This window comes from Equus asinus, chromosome 17 (genome assembly GCF_041296235.1).
Source record: "Equus asinus isolate D_3611 breed Donkey chromosome 17, EquAss-T2T_v2, whole genome shotgun sequence".
In the NCBI taxonomy this organism is placed as follows: Eukaryota; Metazoa; Chordata; class Mammalia; order Perissodactyla; family Equidae; genus Equus; species Equus asinus.
The window spans coordinates 27,683,866-27,707,414 of NC_091806.1; the positions used below are offsets into that span (position 1 = coordinate 27,683,866).

General features: G+C 38.8%; 1 protein-coding gene across 1 annotated transcript in view; it reads left to right on the plus strand.

Moving 5' to 3' along the window:
- Window positions 1–23,549, plus strand: part of LOC139040589 (fatty acid desaturase 2-like protein FADS2B) — a 33,636-nt gene that overhangs the window by 6,605 nt on the left and 3,482 nt on the right. The window contains exons 2-9 of the mRNA XM_070487348.1: window positions 328–438; window positions 9,907–10,104; window positions 11,417–11,518; window positions 15,026–15,151; window positions 17,774–17,834; window positions 20,736–20,809; window positions 20,987–21,099; window positions 21,861–21,957. Coding sequence (XP_070343449.1) covers window positions 328–438; window positions 9,907–10,104; window positions 11,417–11,518; window positions 15,026–15,151; window positions 17,774–17,834; window positions 20,736–20,809; window positions 20,987–21,099; window positions 21,861–21,957 — 882 coding nt within the window. The remainder of the gene's footprint in view (window positions 1–327; window positions 439–9,906; window positions 10,105–11,416; window positions 11,519–15,025; window positions 15,152–17,773; window positions 17,835–20,735; window positions 20,810–20,986; window positions 21,100–21,860; window positions 21,958–23,549) is intronic.

Sequence of the window (23,549 nt, forward strand, 5' to 3'; positions counted from 1 at the left end):
GCCCATTAACTGAAGCCAACAATTTCTTCTGGTGCTCAATAAAATGATCAGTGATCTCTTCTAACACTTGGGGATAACCTGGCTACGTTGGACTTGCCTAGTGAAGCAGTGAATTCAGTAGGTGGATCTCCACCATGAGGTTTTCAGAGAGGGTTTCCAAGGGTAACATTGATAAACTTGAAGCATCAATCTGGAGTGAGAAACAAATCCTCTATAACAGAGCTGGTATTGGTTTCGAAGTTGGGCAGAGGATGAGATAAGGAAGGGGACTAATCTATGGAGCAACAGGTCTCTTTTAAGCCTCTAACAATCCTCTCTGATTTACAGGATGTCTTCAGAGCCATGCACCCGCAGCTTGACGTTGTGCAGTTGTACCTTAAGCCCCTGCTCATCGGAGAGCTTGCCCCTGGAGAGCCCAGCCAGGAGAGAAACAAAAATGTGAGTGAGGTCTAAGGACTCAAGAGTATGGAGAGGATGGGGACAAGGTATATTTCAGGGCCAAGTTATCATTTTCTGTGAGAAATCAGTCAACATGCCAAGGTGGACCTACCATAGCATGAAGGAGTGGATTCTGCATGTATCAAAAACAATGTCCTCTTCCTTAAACCCTCAGAGCTCTTAAACCTCTGTAAAACAAAGGAATGGAATTTTTGGTTCCCAACCAAACAGTAACTGCAGGTCTCTAAGCATCTGCTTGATGTCAGGCAAATTAAGGCTGTATTTTTTCCCATGACTGCTTGTAATTATTTGTTGAATGTTTGTATCTATGTTTTCTGTGAAACGAAGGTCCATGAGAGCAGAGAATATGTCTGTTTTGCTTATATCTGTCTTCAGCATCTATCGGCACAAAATCAGACATTCACTAAGAACTTTATAAATAGCCACTGAATGAAAGATGTGAGTATCTTATCTACAACCCTTTTTACATTTGAGAAATTATAGTTCTGGGGAAATAAATCACTCTATGAAATTCCCAGAGCTGGTGTGTGAAAGAATTGAGACTCCGAGTCACTTATTTCTGGACCAATTCCTTAGATATTCCCAAGGCAGGGCACCACTCTTTCTTTGTCTAACACTTCGGCTACCTGATATACTATCTTTCAAAGGAAAGGGTCATTAGAAGACTAAAAATTCCCTAGGATTGTTTTACATTAACCTTAAAGGGATTTTTATTAATATTGAACATTTCATTTTATAACAATGTGTTTTTTGAATTAGCTTACATTTGTATAATTCTTGTAAAATAATTTTCACAAAGTGCTGATAATATATCACTGTGAGGCAGATAGAATAAAGATTATGTTTCTGCTGTAGGAAATGAGGAAACAAGCTCACACAGGGACAGGAGGCATCGGAGGTCACAGAGCTGGTTAACTGCAGCCCTGAGAGGAACACTCAGGCTCTCTCCTTAGCTCCACATGCATCCCGTTCATCCCGCGAGGCTGTGTGTCAGGAAGCTCAGCTCTATATTTAGAAGAGTGTGCTCTGTGAGTGGACAGCCTGGACTCACAACCCAGCTCAGTCACAAGTTGTGTGGGTTTAGGTCAGCTACCAGACCTCTCTGTGATTCTGTTTCTCTGTCTATAAAATCGCAACAACAATAGCACCAAACTCACAAAAGTTATTGGGAGATTGTTGAAAGAGTTAAAGGCATTTAAAGCACAGGGTCTGGAACATAGAAACTGCTAAGCAGATTTTAGGTCCTGTCAATAACATGAACTCAGTGGTGGTACTAGTTGTCGATAAACCTCTAGATATGTCTCCATCATTTAGGGCAGGTAGTCCTAGGTTAAGAATGGAAGAGGATGCAAAGCATAATTATTTTTCAAAGAAATTTTTTCTATGGAAAAGAAATCCCCACTAGTGGCTGAAAGCTATGAGATGATCATTCATTATCTAAAACAGTGTTGGACTCTGGGGCTAAAAGTCTACCATAAATTTTCTTTAATACATCTCTATATATACAGATAGAAACATGTATATAGAGGGAAAATTACTGTTTGAGCATGCAACTCAGGATCAGGAAGCATAAGTTTAACTCCAGGATCTGTCACTGACTTGTTGATAATTTCAGATCTGTCACTTTTCTGGGCTTTGGTGATCCCCTGCTGTGTACAATAAATGGGTTGGAAAAGATGACCAGGCTGAGAGGCACTCTAGACATGACATTATAATTATCGATGGCCATCAGAATTTCAAGGTTGATGGGGGCTTGAGAGATGAGCCCATCCAGACTTTTCCAAGGCAGAGGATCTTATTAAAGTTCCATCAGTAAATTTTGAAATAAAATTTTTGGCTTCTAGAATTATTTTCATAACTCTTTCTTTTTCTGTTTCAAATTTCTCACCTTTCTTACATCTGAAGAATCCTGCCCTCTTTCTTATACCCTGGTCACTTTCTCAACTGTCCTGATTTTAAACCCATTCTAGTCATTAAGCTAAGAGAGATTTCTTTTCAGCCTTGGCACTGACTCTCCAGTATAATGTGGCAAGCTTGTAAACAAATGCTAGCATTATACATACACACACATGCACATATGCACACTACATGACCACAGGACCAGGACCCCTCCAACCAGCAGACCAACATTACTTCCACTGGTGACCCTGTGTCTTGTTTCTGGAGATCCGTTGAGCAGTTCACGGGAAAGTCATCCTTCGAGCTAATCTAACTGAATTACATTTGTCTTGTTCATCATCTATGCAAGAGCCCTGTGCACATATCAACAGGTGATGACATTGAAAACACTTGTAAACCATACCACTAACTACAGTAACACAGATCCATATAGAGAACAGAGTTCCCCAGAGCATAGCCAGAGATCACTCAACACCTGAAATAATACTGATGATTTTAAAGACAACTGTTAGACTTATGTATGTCTTTACTGACCAACCCCCATTCAGTAAAAGAAACTGATTCTAACAGAATTCTGTAACAGTTTGAGGACGGTTTACAAATCACTGCTCATCTTTCTCTTCTCGAGAGAAAAAAAATTTATTATAACCCTGTGTGCGTGTGTGTGTGTGAGGAAGATTGGCTCTGAGCTAACATCTGTGAGCTCTATCTGTTTTTCAACTAATTTTATTGAGATCATACTGCTTTATAACAATGTGTAATTTGGGGTGTACACTGTTATTTATCAATTTCTGAGTAAACTGCATCGTGCTTGCCCCCAGTAGCCTGATTTTTGTCCATCACGCTACATATGTGCCCCTTTACTTTTTGCCCACTCCGAACCCCCTTTCCCTCTGATAACCACTAATTTGTTCTCTTTATCCTTGTATTTGTCTTCTACATATTGTTGAAATCATGCAATATTTGTCTTTCTCTGTGTGGCTTATTTCTCTTAATATCATAACCTGAATGTCCACCCATGTCGTTGCAAATGGGAAAATTTTTGTCTTTTTATGGCTGAGTAGCATTCCATTGTATATATATATATACGCACCACATCTTCTTTACTCATTCATCAGCCGATACGCACTTGGGCTGCTTCCATCTCTTCACTATTTTTAGTGCTGCAATGAACATAGGGCTGCATAAGTCTCTTTATGTTGTTGACTTCAAGTTCTTTGGATAAATACTCAGTAGGGGGATAGCTGGGTCATATGGTATTTGTATTTGTAATTTTTTGAGAAACCTCCTTACTGTTTTCCATACTGCCTGCACCAGTTTGCATTCCCACCAGCACTGTATGAAGGCTCCCTTTTCTCTACATCCTTTCCAACATTTGTTGCTTTTCGTCTTGGTAATGATAGCCATTCTGACCCATTTGAGGTGGTATCTTGTTGTAGTTTTGATTTGCATTACCCTAATATTTAGTGATGTTGAACATGGTTTCATGGGTCTGTTGGCCATCTGTATATCGTCTTTGGAAAAATATCTGTCCATATGCTCTGCCATTTTCTGGTTGAGTTGTTTGTTTTTTGATTGTTGCATTCTATGAGCTCTTTATATATTTGGGAGATCAATCCTTTGTTGGATAAATGATTTGCAAATATCTTCTGCCAGTTGGTGGGTTTTTTTTTTTTCATTTTGTTCATGGTTTCCTTTGCTTTGCCGAAGACTTTTAGTCTGATGTAATCACATTTGTTCACTCTTTTGTTTGCTTCACTTGCCCGAGTAGACATGGTATTCGAACAGATGTTGCTAGGACCAATGTCAACTTGGGTACTGCCTATATTTTCATCTAGGAGTTTTATGGTTTCAGGTCTTACATTCAAATCTTTAATCAATTTGAGTTAATTTTTGTGTTTTGTGCAAGATAATGGTCTACTTTCATTCTTTTGTAGGTGGCTGTCTAGTTTTCCCAACATTTATTGAAGAGACTTTCTATTCTATATTGTACGTTCTTGGCTCCTCTGTCAAAGATTAACTGCCCATACATATGTGGTTTTATTTCTGGGCTTTAAATTCTGTTTTCTTGATCTGTTTGTTTCTGTGCCAGCACGATGCTGTTTTGATTACTATAGCTTTGTATTATATTTTGAAATCAGGGACTGTGGTGCCTCCAGCTTTGTTGTTTTTGTCTCAAGATTGCTTTGCCTATTTGAGGTCTTTTGTTGCTCCATGTAAATTTTAGGATTGTTTGTCCTATTTCTGGTAAGAATGTCATTGGGATTCTGATTGGGATTGCAATGAATCTGTAGATTTCTTTAGAGTGTGAACATTTTAACTATGTTTATTATTCTGACCAACGAGCATGTGATATCTTTCCATTTCAATGTATCTTCTTCAATTTCTTTCAATAATGTTCTCTAGTTTTGACTGTACAGGTCTTTCACCTCTTTCACTAAGTTAGTTCTTAGATATTTTAATCTTTTTGCAATTTTAAATGGGATTGCGATATTTTATTCTGTTGCAATTGTAAATGGGATTGTATTCTTGATTTCTCTGTCTGGTAGATCATTGTTAGTGTATAGAAATGCATCGAGTCTTTTAAATTGATTTTGTATCCTACAAATTCGCTGTAGTTGTTGATTATTTCTAATAGTTTTCTGGTGGATTCTGTAGGTTTTTCTATAAATAGAATGATGTAATCTGCAAAGAGCAAGAATTTCAGTTCTTCCCTTCCAATTCTGATATCTTTTATTTCTTTTTCTTGCTTAATTCTTCTGGCCAAAATCTCCAGTACTATGTGGAATAGGAGTGGAGTGAGTGGGCACCCTTGTGTTGTTCCTATTCTCAAAGAGATGGCTTTCAATTTTTAAGCATTAAGTATGACGTTTGCTGTGAGTTTCTCATATATGGCCTATATTATGTTGAGGTAATTTCCTTCTATACCCATTTAACTGAGAGTTTTTATCATAAATGGATGTTGGATTTTGTCAAAGGCATTCTTTGCATCTATTGAGATGATGATATGATTCTTATTCCTCATTTTGTTAATGTGGCATATCACATTGATTGATTTGCATATTTTGAAACATCCCTGCATCTTTAGAATAAATCCCACTTGATCATGGTGTACAATCCTTGTAATGTATTGCCATATTCAATTTGCCAACATTTTGTTAAGGATTTTTGCATCTAAGTTCATCAGCAACATTGACTTGTAGTTTTCCTTCATTGTGTCATCCTTGTCTAGTTTTGGTATCAGGGTAATTTCAATCTCATAGAATGAGTTAGGAAGCATTCCATCTTCTTCTGTGAAATACTTTGAGAAGGCTAGCTATTAAATCTTCTTTGAATGTTTGGTAGCATTCTCCAGAGAAGCCGTCTGGTCCTGGTCTTTGTTTTTTGGAAACTTTTGGATCACTGTTTCAATCTCTTTCCTCATGATTGATCTATTCAGATTCTCTATTTCTTCTTGATTCAGTTTTAAGTGGTTGTATGAGTCTAGAAATTTATCCCTTTCTTCTGCGTTATTCAATTTGTGGGCATAAAGCTTTTCACAGTATTCTCTTATGATCCTTTGTATTTCTTTAGTACTGTTGTAATTACTTTTCTTTCATTTCACATTTTATTTATGTGAGGATTCTCTCTTTTTTTCTCGGTGAGTCTGGCAAAAGGTTTGTTTGAGTTCTCAAAGAACCAGCTCTTAGTTTCCTTAATTCAATTCTACTGTCTTTTAGTCTCTATTTCATTTATTTCTTCTCTGGTTTTCATTATTTGCCTTCTTCTGCTGACTTTGGGCTTAGCTTGTTCTTCTTTTTTCTACTTCTATCAGGTGCATTTTAAGATGACTTACTTGGGATTTGTCTTTCTTGTTGAGGTGGCCCTGTATTGCTATAAATTTCCCTCTTATGGCAGACATTGCTGCATCCCGTAAGAGCTGGTATGTTGTATTTTCATTTTCATTTTCATTTTTCTCCAGGTATTTTCTAGTTTGCTTCCACTTTGATTTCTTCCTTGATCCAATGGATGTTCATAGCATTTGTTTAGTGTCCACCTATTTCTGCCTTTCCCAGTTTGTTTCCTGTAGTTGATTTCTAGTTATATAGCATGATGGTTGGGATGATTTCAATCTTCTTAAATTCATTAAGGCTTGCCTTGTTTCCCAACATATGGGAGAATTATCTTCGAGAATGATCCATGTGCACTTGAGAGGAATGTGTTATCTGCGATTTTTGGATGGAAAGATTTGCATATATCTAAGTCCATTTAATCAAGTGTTTCATGTAAATCCACTATTTCCTCATGGTTTTTTGTCTGGATGTTCTGTCCATTGATGTAGTGGACTGTTGAGGTCCCCTACTACTATTGTGTTGCTGTTAATTTCCTCATGAAGTCTGTTAACAATTGCTTTATGTACTTTGGTACCCCTGTGTTGGGTGCATATATATTAACAAGTGTTTTCTTCTCTTGGTAGAATGTCACTTTTATCATTATACACTGCCCCTCTTTGTCTCTCATTGTCTTTTTTAACTTGAGGTCTGCTTTGTCTGATAGAAATATGTAGACATCTACTTTCTTTTTTTTGCCATTTGCTTGGAGTACTGTCTTCCATCCCTCCACTCTGAGCCTATGCTTGTCTTCAGAGGTGAAATGTGTTTCCTGGAGGCAGCATATTTTTGGGTGTGATTTTTTAATCATCCTGCTATTCTGTGTCTTTTGATTGGAGAATTCAATGTATTTACATTAGAGTGATTATTGATATATGAGGGCTTAATACTGCCATTTTATCCCCTGTTTTCTCATTTTTCTATGTTTCCTTTTTTTCTCTTCCTTTCTATTTCTGACTGCCATTTCATTTTTGTGGTTCTCTGAAGAGGTTTTCTCACTTTTCCCTCTTTTTGTGAATTGTAGCTCTGCTCTGATTTTTTCTTTGGTGGTTACCACCAGGATTGTATAAACGATCTCATAGATGAGATCATCCATTTTCTCATAGCCTCTTATCTCCATTAATCTAACCAACTTCTTTCCCTTTCCTCTCCCCTTCTGTGTTATTGCTGTTACAAATTGTTCTGCTTTTAATGTTCTGAGTTTTTGAGACTAAGTTGAAGTGTTTATCCTTACTTTTGATGCCTACTTTCCATTTATCTCTTAACTTATAATGGAATCTTTGCCTCCCTGTTCTGATACAGGGCTGCAGTTTTATGATCATGTCTATTTGTCTCATTACTCAGAGCTTTGTAGACCTTTGCCTTTTTGTTACTGGAGTGAGGGCATCTTTAATTATTTCTTGTTGGTGAAGTCTAGTGGTGATGAAATCCCTCAGCTTTTGGCTATCTGGCAAAACTTTTTTTCTTCATCAGATCTGAAGGGAAGTTTTACTGGATAACGTATTCTTGACTGAAAGATCTATCTTTCAGTATTTTGAATATAACATTCCATTCTCTCTTAGATTGTAGGTTTTTTTTCTGAAATATCTGCTGAAAACTGGATAGGGTATCCTTTGAAGGTTGTTTTCTTTTGCCTTGCTAGACTCAATATTTTTCCTTTGTCATTGACTTTTGCCATTTTTAGTGTTATATGCCTTGCGGAAGGTCTTGTAGCATTGATGTAATTAGGCATTCTATTAGCTTCATGTATTTGTAAATCTGGAACCTTCCCCAGGTTTGAGAAGTGATGAGCTATTATTTCTTAGATCAAGCTCTCTGCTACTTTCTCCCACTCTTCTCCTCTGGAATACCTGTAATCATTATGTTTCTTTTCCTAATTGAGTCAGATATTTCTCAAAGAATGAGTTCCTTTATTTTAAATCTTAGTTCCACCTATCTCCTCCTCCACTTATAGAATTTCTATAATTGTTGTCTAAATCACTAATTCTTTCCTCCATACATCAGCTCTACTTCTTAAGGAATCTAGATTACTTCTTTTCTCATTAATTGTCTTTTTCATATCCAGAATTTCTGCTTGATCTTTTTTTATACTTTCAATCTCTTTGTTGAAGAGGTTCATTTTATTCCTGAGCTCCTTGATCTGTCTTCTTGTGTTCTCTTGTAAATGGTTGGGTTTCTTTATGACAGCTATTTTGAATTCTCTGTCATTTAGGCTGTTAAATTCTGTGGCTTCAGGGTTGGTTTCTGGAGAATTGTCATTTTCTATCTGGTCTGAATTGTTGTTGCTTTTTCTAATGGTGTTTGATGAACTAATATTTATTTGTTTATTTATTTATTTATTCATTTTTGATGAAGTTTAGCCATGAGCTAACGCCTGTCTCCATCATCCTGTTTTAGCTGAGGAATCTTGGCCCTGAGAAAATGGCTTGCCCATCTTCCTCTATTTTATATGTAGGACACCTGCATCTGTATGGATTGATAAGCAGTACATAGGTCCGTGCCTGGGACCTGAACCAGTGAATCCCGGGCCGCAAATGCAGAGAACATGAGCTTAACCAGTACGCCACTGGGCTGACCTCTGAGCTAATCTTTTGTGATGGCATTTGTGGTAGTATTAGGTCACAGATTCCACCTGTTACCACTAAGGGGAAACAGGAGCAGAGTTTCTGGCCTGACCTCATCTGCTTGAAACTATGGGGGTTTTATAGATGCTTGCCTCAGGATGGGGTGTGTTCAGGCACTTGTGGGGACTATCTGTGGTGGGCAGGGCTTCATTTTTGGACAAAACTAGTACCACTCCTGGTGCCATGGGGGCATGCTGGGCTCTACCTCCCTTCCAGGAAAGCAATCACCAGTGGGCTAAGGGCTGCTGCTGCCTCTTCCTTCAGCTACTCTGGGACACATTTCCTGTTTTGGGTCTCAGTGGCACCATGGGTACTCACATAAGCCTAGAATGTGCTTCCTCCAGCATGTGTTTCTGCTGCAGTCTCTGCTTGTGGTCCACAGGGCTGCTATGCTTGGTGGGCAGGGCTTCGTCCCTGGGACCAAGCTAGGGCCACTCTTTGGCACTTTAGGGGCCCAGTGGACTCCCCCTCCCTGTTGGTAAAGCAATCAGAAGTAGGCTAAGGGCTGCAACCATCTCGCCCCCTACAGTTGCCCCAGTGCATGTTCCCACTTTCAGAGCACTCATGCTGGGTTGGGAAGTGTCTGTGTGCATGCACAGGGCCACCAGGGGAGAGTAGGGAGTGCTCACCTTTCTCCACCACTCCCCATGGAGCCAGTCTATCCATGCTCAGATGTATAGCTGTGTGTCTCTGAGGCATCCTGCTGTGCTGTGTGAGCTTCCTCCATTGGTCAGCGAATCTCCGCTTACTTATAATTCAAAAGGGGGAGAGACAAAGGGAACATCTAACTCTGCCATGTTCTTGCAGTCATACCACATGAACTTAACAACTACACCCCCTGGCCAGCCACCACCACAACCTTTTTGAAGGGTGTCTTTGTTAATTGTCTTTTGTTTATACTTCTGCCAAATTAAATTTATTAATATTAATAAGTTTCTATTCACAAAATTAAGGCATTAGTAAGTTAATAAAATAGATTCTTAATTATGTTCATTTGTGTTCCTTCTCCCTTGAAGGCACTAATTCATTACTCAATGTGAATATTCATTTCACAGTCCCAGTTGGTGGAAGATTTCCAAGAATTGCGGAGGAAATTAGAGGATATGAATATGTTCAACGCCAATCTGGGGTTCTTTTTCCTTCACCTTGCCCAGATCTTGATTTTGGAAGCCCTGGCTTGGCTAATGCTGTGGCATTTTGGCAATGGCTGGTGTATTACAATATTCGCTTCCTTTCTTCTCACAATTTCTCAGGTAAGCAAGCATCCTAAGCCCAGGCAATGGCTTCAGGGAAAAGCTTAGAATTTTTCTTCTGTCTTTAGATTGTTGTCAGCTGCTGCCTGATACTTCCTAGCAACCTACTCATCAGCATCTCACACCAGCAAATTACCAAACCTCACCAGCCCCCAGTTCTCTTGTCTGTAAAATGGCTATAGCAAATTATGTTATGGAAGTATGCTGAGGACAGCTAAACAAGATAATGTAGAAAATACCTAGTATGTGGTAAATATTTAATTCATGGCAGTTGCTACTCTTTGCTCAATTTGATCCACACATCTTCAGGAACTGCAGTTCTACTCTCAGCCATGTAACACTCACCTTATATTTCATTCATTTAGCAACCAAGATTTATCAATTCATCAAACCATGAATTGTTCAAGAGCAAAGACATCTCATTATATAAGAATTAAGAATGTATAGATTTTGCCATAAAGGACAACCAGCAGCTGGCACATAGCAGGGTATTTGATAAATCCTTGTTGAATCAAATATGAATCTCTGAGCATGGACTTCTATGAACACAACACGGTGTTGTGGACATAAACCCCAATGCATGTGGTCCCTGCCCTTGGAAAATGAGTCATCCACTGGAGGAGACTGTCATTCAAATATCTAACATACTATATGACACAATGACATGGATGCCAAGGAGGGGAAAGAGCTTGTCCTATTGGAGAGGAAAGAGGCATTTGATTCTGATTGGAACAACTGTAGAAGGTTTTAAGAAGAAGTAACACCAATGTCAATTCCAGAATTTCATATGCTATTTGTTTTTGAAAAGCTAACTTCTCTTATTCCGCGAAAAGCAACTTTTCAAATATGAAAGGAAGCAAACATTTGTTTGGTGTTTAGCATAAGCCAGTCACTGTACACATGTTTAAGCCGCATGAAAGCTCCGTGAGTAAAATGTTATTATCCTCGCTTATCAATGAAGGATTAAGGTTCAAGCTACTAATAACTCACCAAGATTCGTGCAACTCATAAGTGGTGAAGAAGGTTTAGAACCCAAATCTGCCTGACTCCACAGGTCATGCTCTTTCCACTCCACACTGAAAGATTTTGACAGTGGCAAGGAGAGCATTCTCAGCTGGAGAACCATCTGTGCAAAAGCATGGAGGTGGGGAAGAATGTGACACGTGTGGGAAATAGAAAGTAAACTTAGCTTGAGCTCAGAGAAGCTCTCCCACTCTTTTTCTCAGACGGACTCCTGAATCTACTATCGTGCTAATTTATGAATTAGTTCTTGACTTCCCAATTTCTCTAACCACAATTTGGTCTCTTCTAGGCTCAGAGTGGATTTTTACAGCATGATGCAGGACACCTATCCATATTTAAAAAGTCCAATTGGAACCGCCTGATGCACAAATTTCTGATATGTCATCTCAAGGTATGAGATGTTCAGGAAGTATGATGGGATTCCTGAACATCATTTGCTAAGGCACAGGTTTCCAAGTTTCTTTGTTCACTCATCTCAATAAAACTGTTTGTATAAGCCCACAAATAAAAGTAGATATATTAACAATGTATGTATTATATATACATATATTTACATATACTAATATGCAATATAACTTTGTAATATATATGCTAAAGTTAGAATTTTATAAGGATAACATTTATCTCTATTTAAGAAATTCTAATATTTTTCCTTATCCTAGTAAACTATTTGGTACCTCCTTAAGAATCCACCTTACAGGAGAAGGATTGTGACTTTACAAATGGAGATGTGCCTGTAAAATCATGAGAGGGAATATTCTTAGAAGGGGTCTGGACATTTATCGCTGGGAAGCTAGGGGATGCCAGAAAGCCTGATTAATTCCAGAAGGGTGGGACTATGAAGAAATAAAGGAAAAAATGCAAGAAAATAGATAAACCCTGAAGAGAAAGAGAAAAGATGGGCAAGAAATTACAGATGGCTCTGTTCAAGATTCTTGGGTTACCAAACCTAGACTGCTGAAAAAACTGCAGAAAACCAAGGTGGTGATGATGGCAGTTGGTTTTATCCCCCCTAACATAGCTCCAGGAGGGGAAGCACACACTCCTATGCAATGCACACTGGGTGCAGCACCTGGCAGAGTGCCTAGCACATAGGAGGCCTTCAATAAGTATTTGTTGAATGAAGGAATGAATGAGTGAATGAAGAAAGAAACCTAGGTAACAGAACAGGATTGCTAAGAGTGGCTTCTAGCCCTGCCTCTGATAATGCTCATTATGTGACCTTGAGTAAGTCACATACTATCTCTGGCCCTCAGGGTTCCCATCTCTCACATTAGGAGTTAATATTGAGGAGTCATTCTGGCTCCTCCATTCTGGCTCTCATTTACAGTCATCTGAAGAGCTTTTAGAAAACACTGCTGCCCAGGTACAGGTACCCTCTCTAGAGGTTCTGATTTAATTCATCTGTGGTGGGGTCTGGACGTCAGCACTGTATTGAAAGCTCTCCAGGTGATTCTAACCTGCAGCCAGGATTAAGAACTGTGGCTGTAACATCAGACCTGCCTTCTGTAGGAACTCAGCCACTAGTTAGCTGGGTCACTTTGATCAAATTGCTTAATGTCTATGAACCTCAGTTTCTTCAGTTGTAAAATGGAGACAGATGATGGCTTCAACCCGACAGGGATATTGTTAGGATTATATGTCATATACCTGTTTTGTGCTGAACACAAAGCATGACATATGGGAAATGCTCAATAACTTTCAGCTGTTAATAATACTAGGAATAATCTTTCCATAATCAAAATGGGAACCCAGAATAATTAAGAAAAATGTTAAATTGTTATGGTACTAAGAAGATAGGGAATTAGACCATAAATCATGGCATCATTAAATTGGAAAAATCTTAGAATCACCTAGTCTTCTTATATACTCTCATTCTGGTTGAGCAAACTGAGGCTTAAGTAGATTAGACAACACAGGGTTGGATCTAGATTCATATTAGAAATATGTCTGCCACTCAAAATGGTTAAAATGAATAATATATTGTCATTATATGTGACAAGCTTCATTTTACCATAAAATTTATGTAGGCACACTATTCTGCCCTTTATCCACCAGTGTTGGATAGTTGAAGTGTTTCTGGATTCGCTCAAAAATCCTTATGACAGAAATAATGCAGAGATGGTTCCTTACGTCATCGTGAGATTCAGGTAATGGACACTTCCACCCTCTCTCCCCAATTCCAAAGACGTCAGAGGAAAAGTGAGACTCATCTGCCCTGGAGTTGGTTTGTTGACAGTGTATGGCATATTTCAGATCAGCCCCACTCTAGCTGATGCTTTTTTAAAAATCCCTGAGTGTATACACAATTTTAAGAGTCAGTGAGTGGTATGCACTTTGATAGAAGTTTGGAGTGTGGTGGGGCCCCAGAAGGAGGACTGGAAATAGCGTAGCACTTGTTGAGTTTGAAATATCATAAGACATTCAAAAAGAAATGTTTGGAAAGTGACTGCCCATTAAAGCACAAACTTCAACAGAGTGACCTGGGACTGGAGAGAATAAGAGAGAGAGTCCACCGTAAGGGTATTAGAAAATCTTAAAGGTGAGATGAGAATACCACTCCTGATGGATTGGAGTAGGGGGGGTGGGTGCTAAGAGAAGACACAATGAATACTATAGAAAGACAGCACTTACAGATTTTCAAACATGCTCATCCCTCTCTACCATAGATGAATCAACCAACATAGTCCAACAGAAAAATAATGCCAACCACATTTAAATGACTTGTCATTTTAAATTTTCCAGTAACCACATTTTAAAAGGTAACTTTATCATATATATATATATATATATTCAAACATTATCTTTTCAACCTGTACTCAGTATATAAATTATTAATAAGACAATTTAAATTCCCTTTTCATCCAGAGTCCTCAAAATCTAGTGTGTATTATATACTTCCAGCCAATCTTAATTTGGTCACATTTCAAGTGCTCAATAGCCACATGTGATTAGGGGCTACTTTATTAGACAGGCAAATCTAAAACATGTGTAGGCCAGTTATTGAGAGATGTTAAATACTGAATAAAAACTACTGCTACTGCTTATTCTTCTATAAATGATTAACAACAGGAGAAATGAGAGGAACTTAAATATTGCAACGTGCCAACAATTTATGTACAGCCTCTCATGTCTCCCCAAATGACCCATGGATAAAAATGTCATTATACTGTATTTGCTGGAGATGAAATTGAACCTCAAAGAGGATGAGTGATTTGTCCAAACCACGGAGCAGTGTTTATCTGGTTTATGAAAGAGGTTGATGTGTTTCTAAATCCTGTGCTCTATTAAGGTCTGCAGACTTTCATTCAGAGAGAGAAAACCAGAAACGACCTCATCAGAGATGATGCAACCTTGGCATCAACTGTAATAATCTTACTCACATTTATTTTTATATGAGAGCATTGAAGCCTGTTCATTCAATGATCTGAGCCAAGACCCCCTACAAAATCATTTCAGATCTATAATTTTTTGAAATGTTCATTGAAGCAGGATTCTTCAAAAGGAAAGGCCAATTTTTTTCCACAGAACTAATTCAAGCCTTGGAGCCGAGGTTTCTTTATTTGTAAAATAGGAAGAATACTCTCCACCCCATCTACCTTCAGACTTTTTTTTAAACGAGAATCAAAAAATAGACAGATGGAAAAACAATTTATTTCCACAAGTTTTTATGATTTTTTCATTATCAAGAGTTGTTTTAGCCTGAATCAGATGATTATTTGTCTGTAGGCTTTGAGAACTTCCAGTCAGTGAATCATCCTGTGACCTGGTTGTGGGGACAAATTTGAGAATCTCAAATCTCTTATTTTGACTTTGGAGATGCCTGAAGGAATCTGTGATAGTGAAGGATATTTCAGGAGAGAAATCTTGCAGCTAATCAACCCTCTCTTCTCCTCAGGCCATGTCGAGAAACTGGTGGAACAGTGGACACTGGCAGCATCATGTAAAAACGAACATCTACCACAAAGACCCAGATGTTAATTTACTACCACTATTTCTGGTTGGAGATTTGCAACCTGTTGAGGTACATTTAGAAATCATGGGCACCAGAGAAATGTCCCTGGAAGTGGTTCTTGGAAAAGTCTTCAGCCTTGCTTTGGAAACATCAAGCTGGAAGTTCCAGCTTCAAGCATAGTCTGAGGGCACCTCTCCTTTTGCGTCCAGGTTACAAATTTGAAATAACTGAATCTGGGATTGTAAGAACAGGAGGAGATGTGGAGTGTATGACTCTATGACCATAAAGGTCATCCAGTCCAACTTCCTGCAGTAGGAAATGTGATAACCATATCACTCTGCTTCAGCAATCCTGATGGCAGAGGGATCCCCGCTCAGTGCCTGTCACTACTTCTGGACAACCCAAGCTAATATTAGACCATTAAACTAGATGACTGAGGTTGACAATGACTCTTCAAAATTTAACAAGCTTATAGAGACATTCATTAGAGAAGACGTGTCAGTATATTCAAAACTCACTAAATCACAAACAACTAAATAGCTAACTATCTCAACTAATTCCAGCTCAGCTAGAAGATACTATGCTGTTATTTTTAGTTAATGTTCATTTTGATTCATTTACACATGACCCACAGCCCAAGTGCCTTGTAAGACACTTAGAGCCCCCACCACTAATTTGTGCTTCTTAAACAACAGAAAACAAAAGGGAAAAGTCAGCTCTAGAAATTGTCACATGTTGATTTTTTTCCCCCAACTTAAAGTCATCATGTAAAGAACAATTGCTAAATTTCTTAGGAGGTAATCTTTTTTCAACAAAGGAGGTATAAGAACAGCCACAGAAGTCTCTCTCCTCAGGGAGAAATGGTAAATCTTGAGAATCAGGTACTTAGGAAGACAGTGTTATCCCTTTCTAGAAGAATTTAGGAGTTTTGTAAAAACAAAAGAGGATAGTTTTGTCAGTTGCTGCCCAAGTCCTGTGGTACACAAAGCTTTTTGAAAATAGGTTTTCCCAGCTTTGGGGAACTCACCTTCTTCTGCAGCTGAATTAGGAAATGAATATACTGCCTAGACTGAAAAAGAAAATTCTGGCTGTTATCAAAAATCACTTGCTTTTGACCATGGCTCCACAAACAACTTGGACTGCTGTGATGTCTGTGGACTCCTATGCTCATCACAAAACTGTGTCGTTTTAATTTCTCTAGTCCTCCCCCCAGAGAAAGAGAAATTTGTCTCACCGAAGTTCATGAAGCAGCCTGACCCTCTCCAGAAGTGCCTTCTTTAGAGCCATATTCAATACGCCTGTTGCCTCTTCAAAAATGATGTAGGCCACCTCTCCAAGTTTTACAGCTGCTCTTGGGACTTATGCCTTGAAACATAGAGTTCTGTACATTATAGTGTCAAAGCTACCATACAAGATATTGCTTAAAATTATTTAAACTCTAAAATTCAGTTACTTCACATCAAAAAATAGTTCTGAAGAGACTTGAACTTATCCTTTCTTCTCATTTTACTGTGAATCTTTCTACCACTATTTCCAAACATTCAGTCCTTCAACAAGGATGAATTAAATCTTCAATGTGTCAGGTCATGTGCACTGGAAAGACACAGAGTCCTCCTTTGCAATGATATTCACAACCAGTCTTCACCTAGGTTCGCTAACTCCCAAGCATTTTCTACCTATTCTTTCTTCCATGCTTCACACTACTTAAATGTTTGAAAGTTTGAGAGTAACTGAAAATAGCTATTATTACTTCATCACCATGATATTTCTTTTTATTTCTCCAATAAGAGAAGGGTGGAAAAAGTCCACTATCCAGAAGAGAGGAAATCTATATGTAGAAGTGAACTTATCAAGGAAATGAGGAAAGCAAGAGTCAAACACAGCCCACGGAGTTATAACTAACTGAACACACAGCAAAAATACAGAGTGAATGCGAATTATCATTTATTCATTCATTCCTTTAATTAAACATTCATTGAGTCTGCTAGTTCCTGGAGTTATAACCATTACTTCTCCACCTGCTCTCAGGGTATTTGCTGTCTTGTGCACTAAAAGACTAAATTAACTGAGGAGACCCCAAGAAAATGAATCAAATTCCCTGTCATGAGATTATATATAATATCATCATGTCTTAGAAATAGAAAATCACCGCATGAGATCCATGATGATAATGATGGCACAAAGGAGGAAAGATGAGATAAATAGGAGGGGCCATGTCTATATCTTTCCTCGCATGACCATTCATTAAATATCTGTTGAAAGAATAAATATAGATGGAAACTGAGCTTCAAGCAGAATTCTATACACAACAGTTAAAGAAGAGCTGGGAAAACTCATCACAAATGTTCTTCTCAATCACCACTTCACTCCACATAAGTAACAAATTTTCAAAATGGAATCGATGGGAATAAAAAAAAAATGATCGCAATCTCCATGGTCAATTTTAATAAACCATCCATGCAAGATTTGCCCACATTTAATTAAAGCAAAAAGATGCCAAAAAATGTCATCTCATTCCAGTTCTGGTTCTTCTAGTGCCTCTAATTTGACTGCTGGTGAACTTTGATTGGATAGCTCTTTCCATAGAGATTTTAAACACTCACATACACACTCATTCACACACGCAGATGTCTTTGATGTAGTGGCCAGAAGTATTGCCTTTTACCTAAATTTTGTTCTCTCTCCATTCAGTGTGGCAAGAAGAAAATTAAATACATCAATTATGAGAAGCAGCACCTGTACTTCTACATGGGTGAGTCTCCTTGCAGCCACATTTCTTCATCCCATTTCCTTGAGGCAAGCTGTTGTCAAGGCAGAAGGCAGACTGGAACCCTCTGTGTCTTATTTTAACTGGAAAAAGCTGCATGTCTTCTTTCAGACTTTCTGGGGTGAAAATCTGAAAAGGAAAATGGAAGAGCAAATAAGAATTTTTAATACTCATCTCATCACTCTGGGTATAAGGCAGGGAAGGAGATGATCCAAGAAGGATGGAAGGCAGGATGCCAATCAAGGGGATTTGCATCTGGGACTCTCACCATGGATAGACTAAACACCTGTCAAGAACAAAAGAATAGAAATATTTGAATCAGGAGGAAAGACAGATAGGAAAATAATGCCAAAGCATTGAAAGGATGATGCCAGAAAAAGTAGAGGAATGATAATAAAAGACACACATAGATGTTCTGTGTGAAAGAAAGCTGGCTCTTCCCAGAGCTTACACACAGCTGTAGAAGATATCCTGGTGGACAGTTATGTATATATATATTTCTGATATACATATATGTACCTGTTATATATCTATATCTATCTACTGATCAATTGATCAATACATAGATAGGCATACATATAGATTTATATAATAGGTCTGAATGTGGTGCAGATATAAAAGAAAGCAGGGTAGCTGAATGATGCTGGTACCAATAAAAAACCTCGAGGGTATTATGTTAAGCGAAATAAGCCAGTCAGAGAAAGACGAACTCTGTATGACTCTACTCATAGGTGGAAGTTAACATATTGACAAGGAGATCTGATCGGTGGTTACCAGGGAAAAGGGGAGGTGGGGGGAGGGCACAAAGGGGGAAGAGGTGTACCCACAACATGACTAACAATAATGTACAACTGAAATCTCACAAGGTTGTAATCTATCATAACATTAATAAAAAAAGCAAAAAACATCAGCAACAAAAATACTTTGCTCTTAATCAAAATCAAATTCATAACAGCTCACAAAGAAAGGTTTCATAGAACTCCAAAATATGCTCATCTAAAACGTTTGAGAAATAAGCCCCAATCAGGGACAGTCCCACACATTTCCTGTAGATCAGTGGTTCTTGACCAGGAGCAATGTTAACCGAATGGAATATCTGAAAATGTCTGGAGAAATTTTTGGTTATTAAAATGGAGAGGGAGGAATGATAATGGCATCCAGGGGCCAGAAAGCCAGGGACACTGTTATGTAATACAGAGGACAAGCCCTAACAATAAAGAATTATCTCACCCCAAATGCCCACAGTGGTAAAGCTGGGAAAGTCTGTTGCAGATGATCTGATTTGCCCAGATGTTGGTTGCCAGTAGTCATCTGTAACATACCTTATCAGAGTGGCCTGTAGGGTCATATTTTGTGATATGGGAGCAGCTTCCACTGCTGGCCCTGCTTTAATTGGGCAGCCCCTACCTATGGTAGCCACCTGCTCCTTTTGTTGCATGACCAAAATGAGGAAAGAGGACACTGGTGCTCCATTTTGAAAAGCAGCTGACCCCCAGACTAACTAGATGTGTGTTCACATAAGAAAAAAGCAGTTGGAGTTTCTTTTCTGAACTCACCTCCCATGTCTATAGTTCTACAATATGCCCTTAGCTTATGAAGAATGAATGAATGGTGTGGATTCACTGCAGAATGCCCACCTCACAAACCACACTACTCTCAGGAACTCTTTCACTGTGCCCTTTCTCTTCAAATGCCAACTTAGCAACTTGGGTACAAATGAGTCATACTCAAACTGTCAAAGAAAAACAGAGGTGGGCATTTGTTAAAGGTGGCACTACAGACTTTATTCAAGCTATTGCGATAGGAAAGAGAGGCTTCCTTATAAGCTGAGCTCAACTCTGGTGAAACAAAAAGAGGGAGACTTTAAACGCTGGGGCGTGCTAAAGGAAATTACTGAAAGACATTGAAGGGAAGGGAAGCTGGTCAACATGATTAGGAAATCTGTGTTCGGCTCTTACCCTCCCACAGAGACATGGATGAATGGCCCTATCTTTCCTGATGATTATATTTCAAAAGGATGACTCCCAGGTCCTCGAGAAAGATATCTCTGTATTATAGAAGATACATCTCAAAGGGGCATAAAAAAGGTTTATAATTGTAAGTTTTCTAACAGAAATGCTCTAGAAAAGGGAGGTCAGAGACCCATAGTCATGTTTTGGCTTGAAGAAACAGTACCTTCTGTTGACAGTGTTGAACTTTCTCAGGCAAGGACTTTAAGGGGACTGGGGTCACCCCAGAGATGTGGCTTTGAACTGTTAGACACTGTGTTAGTGTTGTTCAAATATCTTAATGTGGAGAGTGGGTGAAATCATTTGTATTGAGGGTTTGCAGAGTTTGAGAGCTTGCAGACCAATGCTGAGGCCTAGGCAAGAAGAGGATTCAGACGACTGGACTAAAGTTTGGTCAAGGAGAGGGTCTGTCAAAACCAAAGGGTCTGCATAAGATGACTTTGTGCTCTAGGCAGCCTCATCGGTGCTAGGAGAGACGCAAGTACATAACCCTCTACCCAGGCAATGAGTAAACCTTCTTTATTTCTGCCACGCAGACATATTGTTACTGGGCTGAATCCTAAACATTGTGAAGGACTGAAGAGAAAACTTGAAAGCTCATAGCAGAAGTTCTTCCAGGATCCAGCATTCCATCAAGAATGACTCAAAGCTTCAAAGCTTCACTAGTCTCCTTGAGGGAGCTTGAACCAAATTCCTAGTTCACTCTCAGAGACTCAAAAAACCCAGTGGAGTCTAGGGTGTGGTCGTGGATATCCACCTTGCATTCTTTCTCAGGGGCAACATATCCAGGGGTGGCATATGAAAAAGATAGACTCCTGCTCAATTGAGGTCATAATCTGCTCATTTATTCTCCATCTTTTCTTTTATTCTTTTCCAGTTCTTCCCTTCACCATGCCTATATATTCCCAGTTCCTAACCGTGCGGCAGATATTCCGCCAAAGGTGTTGGGAGGTGAGTAACTTGACTCATTCTCAGAAGCAACATCACGTAGAAAATGGGAAATGAAAATGCTTGGCCCCTGCCAGACAGATCCTTGAGTAACGAGACATAAGATTTAGCCAGTATGTGAAGGGACCCTAGCCCATTGAAAGGGAATTGAAATTGTGTTCAGAGCATCTAACTTTTGAGCACTTCTTTCTGCAGGATGTGGCCTGGATCAGCACTTTTTACATCCGCTTTTTCATCACATTTGGCCCTTTCTATGGCATCTTTGGAACCCTGTGCCTCATCTATTTGGTCAAGTAAGAAAGCAAGAATATCCTCTTATTCCCATAACCTGGATGGTCCTCTTACCATCCTTGTCTAATCACTTTGTGATTTGAAGAAGATTATGACACTATGCCCCATTCCTTATAACTGAAACATTTCCAAGAAAATGTGAAAAAAAAATTGGTTAAAATAGTTTAATATGAAGAGCTCCCTGGGAATAAAATTACCCAGTCTTCTCTTTTCTTCCCCACTTTCTCCATTCACAATTTCAGTATTCCATCTAATCCCAAATCCTTTAAAATTATAATCCAGTTGGCCTTCATAATCCTTCCCAAAGATAATGGAAGGAGAGGAATTTTTTTAAAATTACTTTATGACTGGAGAATTTCCCAAAACCAAAGTCAGAGAGATTAAATCCCTTTCTCGAGTTTATAGAACCAGTAAGGGCCACTGGCAGTGCCAAACCAGACATTGGAGCCAGCTCTAACTGATGACAAAATTTAGGCTGTCAATCACTTTGTATATTCAGTTAAGTTCTCTAGATATCCTTTGATCCTGCACCAATGTTTACAGCAAATTATTGAGTACTGCTCCCATACATTAGACAGTATGACAGGTTATGTGACTAAATGCTTAAAGTGTCATCTCTAGATATAGAGGGAAACAAATGACCCCCATTCTTTGGGAACTGTTGAGTCTCTTCCATTTCCTCCAATGCTCTGCTAGCTCTTGCAGCCTGGTGATTACCAAAGCACGCCTTAGAGTCATCACTTCCCCTTTTATTCTCTGAAAGGTCTCTTGAAAGTCCCTGGATAATATATGTCACCCAGATGAGCCACCTGTCAATGCAAATGAGCAGAGAAGAGAATCGGGACTGGGTCAGCACTCAGGTAATAATGGAGATCCTGGGAGAGGATACTTCAACCAGACTGATTAAGAGTGTTGTTACCTCAAATAATAATAATTCAGAGTCTGGGCAGGTGGCATAGTGGTTGAGTTTGCATGCTCCACTTTGGTGGTGTGGATTTTGTGGGTTCAGATCCTGGGTACAAACCTACACAGGGCTCATACAGCCATGCTGTTGCAGCCTCCCACATACAATATAGAGGAGGATTGACAAAGATGTTAGCTCAGGGAGAATCTTCCTCAAACAAAAAGAGCAAGATTGGCAACAGAGGTTAACTCAGGGCCAATCTTCTTCACATCCACCCAAAGAATTAATCATAATCATAATCATAATCATAATTCATATTTATCAAAATGCTTGACAAGGGCCTGGCACTGTCTACTTCTTTCTATGCAACTACATGAGGCAGATGTTATGATTATTTCCCTTTCATTGATGAGAAAATTGAGGCATGAAGAAGTTGAGTAACTTGCATAAAGTCACACAGCTAGTGAGTGGTAGAAGCATGTCCTAAACCTTTGCAGTTGGATTTCAGAGCTCTTGCATGCAACCAAAGTTCAATAAATTTCATTCTAAGGGCCAAATCCTCACTGCCTATTTTCATAAGTAAAGTTTTATTGGAACACAGCCATGCTTATTCATTTATATATTATCTATGACTGATTTCATGCAATGACAGCAGAATTGAGTAGCTGTGAAAAAGAATTAAAACATTTTCTGTCTGGCACTTTGTAGAAAATTTTACTGACCCCTGCTTTAAACCTTCAAAACCTTAAAGCCTGTCAAGTGAATTTGAGATTCCTACAATTACAGAATGAATTTTTCACCTAGGAAGACCCTAGAATTCACCTCATTTCATTGTATAGGGAGAGAGGCCCAGAGAGAATACATGACATGCTCTACAAGCCTGCCAGTAATGATTAACAGAGTTGTGATCAAAGCAGAACAACCCTGCCTCCTAAGCCTTTCATTACCATGCCATGATTAACTCCAGAATCCAGCCAATATGCTGCTTCCTCCTCCAAGTTCATGTCCAAACTCAAGGCACCTTCCATGAAGTAAAGAATAGTGGTTCTCAAACCTTTTGGTCACAGAACAACTTTACATTCTTAAAAGTTACTGAGAACCTCAAAGAGCTTTGGTTTTCATAGGTTATATCCATTGATATTTACTGTATTTGAAAATAAAATAGAGAAATATTAAAATATTAAGTTTAAAATAACAAGAATAAAACCAATGCATGTAAACATCAGATTCATGATGCCATTCCATGTTTAGCAAGCTCTGGAAAAATCCATCATACATGGAGAGAATGAGAACGCAAAAGGCAAAAAATATCTTAGAAGAATTACAGGAATAGTTTTGAGACGGCAGATCCCCTGAAAGAATCCTAGGGAACCCCAAGTTCTTCTGAAGTATACTTTGAGAAACACTGAAATAGAACAAACAGAAAAATTGCATTCAAAATGACAACAACCCCAACTGGAATTAAACATTAGAAAGGCATTGAATCAAATGACATTCCTGAGGGTTCTTAATCTTGGCAGTCTGGAGAAGCCTATGAATTCCTTCTCA